We start from the raw sequence: 4,873 nt of genomic DNA on the forward strand, positions 1-4,873 counted from the left end.
CACACACACACACACACAGGGTGAGACAGCAACACACTCACACACACACACACACACACACACACACACAGGGTGAGACAGCAACACACACTCACACACACAATCTCACATACACACACACAAACACACGCCCTTGTTCTTATATCTCTGTGAGGACTCTCCCTCACTCACACATCTCTAAGTAGTATTAAGTAGTATCGGCAGTAGTAGAAGTATGAGGTAACAGCTGGAACAGCTGTAGTTTTTGACCTGTGTGTCCTCTCTTTGTTGTGTCTTTAGGGGAAGAGAGACATCCTGTCTGAGACCAAATACATCGAGCTGGTGCTGGTGGCCGACCACCAGGAGGTGAGTGTGTGTTTACAGTAGAGGTCTGCTGCGATTAATAATAAAAATTATTGATTAATATATTCATTATTTTTTAAATTGATTGATCTAGAGTCCTGCACAGATTTATCATCACTGTGAGACTGTCACATTCACGATGAAAAGTATAAAGTCGATGCAGCATAATCAGAGAAATCCTCGTTTTTTGTTCTTCTTAGTTAGAGACTACATTCCCCACAATGCACCTTGACTGTGGTTTGGGAGGTTGGGGTCAGTGTTGATTTTTATTTAGGTTTAATCAACAAAAACTAAAGACGGTCAGTTTTCCTCAGTGATGTTTCAGCCTCATTTTTGTTGTGCATTTTTGTTTTTTTGTCCTGCAGATGTCTCTGTCGTGTACAGTTATCTGTGTATTTATTCTTTGACAAACAATTTAATACATTTTGTTTTCAAAGGTCACTTTTTATTTAGTTTGCGTCGAGAAAGTAGGGAATGTTATTTTTGCTTTTAAAACAGATTTATCAATTATTTGTTATCAAATCAGCTGTAGATCATTTATTTGTCACTCAAATTATATATTACTGAGCTCAGATCAATGATCACGATCCCAAAGACAAACTCAATATAGATGATGTAATCCTCATGTAATCGTGTTTATAACACACTCATGTTCAGACTCAGTAGAACAAAGTAGAAACATCATAATTTACCTTCAGGATCATAATATAAAATAAATATAATAATGCCAGGGAGAAGGGATATAGTTTTGATAAGTTAAATTTAAGGGAAAAAACACAGTTTGTGTTTTCATTTACATTACCCAAAAATAATAAGTTAAATGTTCAGTTTTATGCTGAGGAGGGTTGTAATCTGCTGTGGTTGATTATGAGCCTCTCAACAAGAGCTACATTTAGTTTTTTTCTCAAAATAAAAAAAACTTGTGTTATAAAAAATGATAATAATATAATCTGTCTGGCAGAGGCAGCAGAGGCAGCGTTTTATTTAATTCAAAAAGACAAAACCTGCAGAGCTTTCAGCAGAATCACCTTTTAATGAGTTACTGTGTTTAAATCTATAATTACATAATTACATCATCTCTCTCTGTCACATCTGCTCCTCACAGTTTCTAAACTACCAGAAGAACAACAAGACCATCATCTACCGCATGCTGGACGTGGCCAACCAGGTGGACTGGGTGAGAGCCGTGACCTTTGACCTCTGCGTCTCTGTAAAGCAGTTTAAATGTGCAGTAGAAGAAGAACTGAGCCGTGTCTCTTCTGTCCGTCTCAGTTCTACCGTCCTCTGAACGTCCGGGTCGCTCTGACCGGTCTGGAGATCTGGAGCGACCGCGACAAGATCCGCGTGGAGAAGAGTCCCACCGACACCCTCAACAACTTCCTGGAGTGGAGGACCAGAGAGCTGCTGCCGCGCCTTCGCCATGACAATGCCCAGCTCGTCATGTAGGAGGAGGACATTTAACAAAATAAAAGCCCCAGATTCTGATCCATCACGATTATCACGGGTTGACTTTTATTTGACAGGGGCGGCTCTTTTGACGGCACCACGGTGGGGATGGCGTCTCAGTCGTCCATGTGTTCCAGAGACCGGTCGGGTGGAGTCAACGTGGTGAGTGGACACGCCTTTATTTTGAAAATCACAACCAGGAGACACAGCAGAGACTGTGTATGTGTGATGTTCTGGGTTTAATCAGGTCAAAGTTATTGTCATTAAGCAGAAGAACTAAAACAAGTTTCTTCAGTCCATCACCTTTATTCATAAATGTTTAATTTTGTTTGATTTAATCAAGATGTGTTTATTTGTAAAGCACTTTTAATACGAACAAACTAACACCAAATATACAGTATATATACAGTCTATATACACAGTCTATATACAGTGTATATATACAATCTATATACAGTCCATATATGGTATATACACAGTCTATACACAGTCTATATACAATATATATACACAGTCTATTGACAGTCTATATGCAGTATATATACACAGTCTATACACAGTCTATTTACAGTATATATACACAGACTACACACAGTCTATTTACAGTATACACAGTCTATACACAGTATACGTATATACACAATCTATTTACAGTATATATACACGCTCATATACAGTCTATACACAGTATATATACACAGTCTACATACAGTCTATATGCAGTCTGTATGCAGTATATATACACAGTCTATATGCAGTCTGTATGCAGTATATATACACAGTCTATATGCAGACTGTATGCAGTATATATACACAGTCAGTGGTCTGAACACCTGTCTGTCTCCCGCTCTCTCTCAGGATCACCTGGTCAGTGTGCTGGGCGTGGCCTCTACTGTTGCTCATGAGCTCGGTCACAACCTCGGGATGAGTCACGACACCGCCGAGCGTCACTGCGCCTGTCAGAACGAGCGGCGGCTCGGAGGATGCATCATGGAGCCCTCGACTGGGTCAGTACCGGAACATTTAACCGACTTCTAAAAACACTTACACTCTCTTCTTCTGGGACGTTTCTCCTCATGATCTTATCCTCAGTTCTGATCGATCAGCTTCGTTTACCGATCAGGTCAATAAGTCAACACCGTCTCTTTTACGGTGGAGGTCTGTGGAGAAAGTGCGGCTCTCTCACTGCCTCCTTTCTGTGACCTCTGACCTCCAGATTCATGCCGGGTCAGCAGTTCAGCAGCTGCAGCGCTGCGGATCTGTCCGTCAGCCTGCTGCATGGCGGCGGCATGTGTCTGTTCAATATCCCGCAGCCGGAGCGCCTGCTGGGAGGACCTCGCTGTGGAAACCTGTACGTGGAGAAAGGAGAGGAGTGTGACTGCGGCCTGCTGGAGGTACTCACCTGGAGTGACGATGTAAAACCGAACGGTCCAATCAGGATGCAGGTTTTATGCGTCTGAGGTGAAATCACGTTATCATGTTCCCCCTGTTGATGTGTCGCTGTGCTCTGATTGGTCAGGAGTGTGAGGACCCCTGCTGCAACGCCTCCACCTGTCGTCTGGTTCCTGGAGCTCAGTGTTCGTCTGACGGCATCTGCTGCCAAGACTGCAAGGTCACACACACACACACGCACGCACGCACGCACGCACACACACACACACACACACACACACACACACACACACACACGCGCGCACACACACACACACAAAATTAATGTTTCTCTCAAACCGTATTAAAGTTTAACCCCTCCTTCTCTGTAGCTGCGGACGGCGGGTTCGGTGTGTCGCGAGCCGCTCGGAGAGTGCGACCTTCCCGAGTTCTGCACAGGCTCCTCCCCTTACTGCCCCCCCAACGTCTTCCTGCAGAACGGGGAGCCATGTGAGGACGACGCCTCCTACTGCTACGAAGGAGTCTGCGCCAGCATGCACACCCAGTGCCAGATGCTGTGGGGACCCAGTAAGACACCAGTTTATACTGAGCTCGCAACAGCTAAAACCACTTTATACTCAACTAAAACCAGTTTACGTCTGAAAAAATCTCATCTAACTGAGCCAAGACAAGTTTATGCTGGGCTTAAACCAGTTTACATTAACCCTTTCAAACCAGGAGCAACATCACTTTTCTCGTGTTGCTTTCAGAGGCCTTTCACAAATATTTAAACCTTTGAACACGAACGAGCAAATTTCTTCAAAAACATGGGGAAAAATGCAACGAGCAACAAAGTCAAGAAATATGTAGATTTAGAGTGAGATTTTTCTAGATCTAGATATCTAGATTTTAAGAAGTTATCACGTTTATCACATTTTTTTAAAGTTATTTTTAAGCACTTTTACAGGTTTGTTTGTTTTTTACTTTGTTTATCTTTTTTGGTTTTGTTTTGATTTTTTGTTCTGGCTTTACTAATTTTCAGGTCATTTTTTCGTAATTTCTTTTTGGGTCATTTCTCCTGTCATTGCCTTCTTCCCATGTTTCGGAAAGAAATCAAGCCTATTTGTTCAGGTTTAAAGGGTTAAGGACAAATATCCTTATACTGAGCCGAACCTGTTTAACTTGAATATAACTAATCTTAAACTGAGTATAAGACAGTTTATGCTAATTTCTGCTGGTCCAGATCATTTATGACATTCGTTAAACAGCTCTGATTAATCAGTTCACACTGACTCAGAGCCAGTTCTGGTCTGAAACCAGTTACCGGGCTGATTTCTGTCTCCGGCTGTCCTCAGATGCCACCAGCGCTCCACCTGTTTGTTTCTCATCAGTCAACAAACAGGGAAACAAATATGGAAACTGTGGTCAGCTGACCAACGGCTCCTACATCCCCTGTGGAAACGCGTGAGTACACAGACAGTACACCAAGTACAAATACTACACAGACAGTTAAAGTGGACTCATTCATTCTAGACTTTAGAAATGTCCTCTGAGTACATGTATCAAGTCTCCATAGTGAGACTCATTTCAGGGGGGCTGTGAAAAAAGTATCTACTGATTTACAGACGTGTTTTTGGGCTGCAAATGTCCGTCAGCCCACTTCAGCGTGGACATGTCCCACAGCCTGCTCCATCATGGACATGTCCCACAACCT

At 42.7% G+C, this 4,873-nt stretch overlaps 1 protein-coding gene across 1 annotated transcript; it reads left to right on the forward strand.

The window, feature by feature from the left end:
• Positions 1–8: 8 nt before the first annotated feature.
• LOC121940634 (disintegrin and metalloproteinase domain-containing protein 12-like) lies at positions 9–4,861 on the forward strand (the record flags this gene model as incomplete). The annotated part of the gene is made up of 11 exons (XM_042483351.1): positions 9–20; positions 280–345; positions 1,448–1,519; positions 1,615–1,784; positions 1,866–1,950; positions 2,647–2,795; positions 3,005–3,182; positions 3,308–3,400; positions 3,552–3,747; positions 4,515–4,623; positions 4,785–4,861. Coding segments are annotated over 11 exons (1,207 nt in total), but the record flags the coding sequence as incomplete, so codon positions are not given.
• Positions 4,862–4,873: the final 12 nt, after the last annotated feature.

This window comes from Plectropomus leopardus, unplaced genomic scaffold, assembly GCF_008729295.1.
Source record: "Plectropomus leopardus isolate mb unplaced genomic scaffold, YSFRI_Pleo_2.0 unplaced_scaffold9143, whole genome shotgun sequence".
NCBI classification, from domain to species: Eukaryota; Metazoa; Chordata; class Actinopteri; order Perciformes; family Serranidae; genus Plectropomus; species Plectropomus leopardus.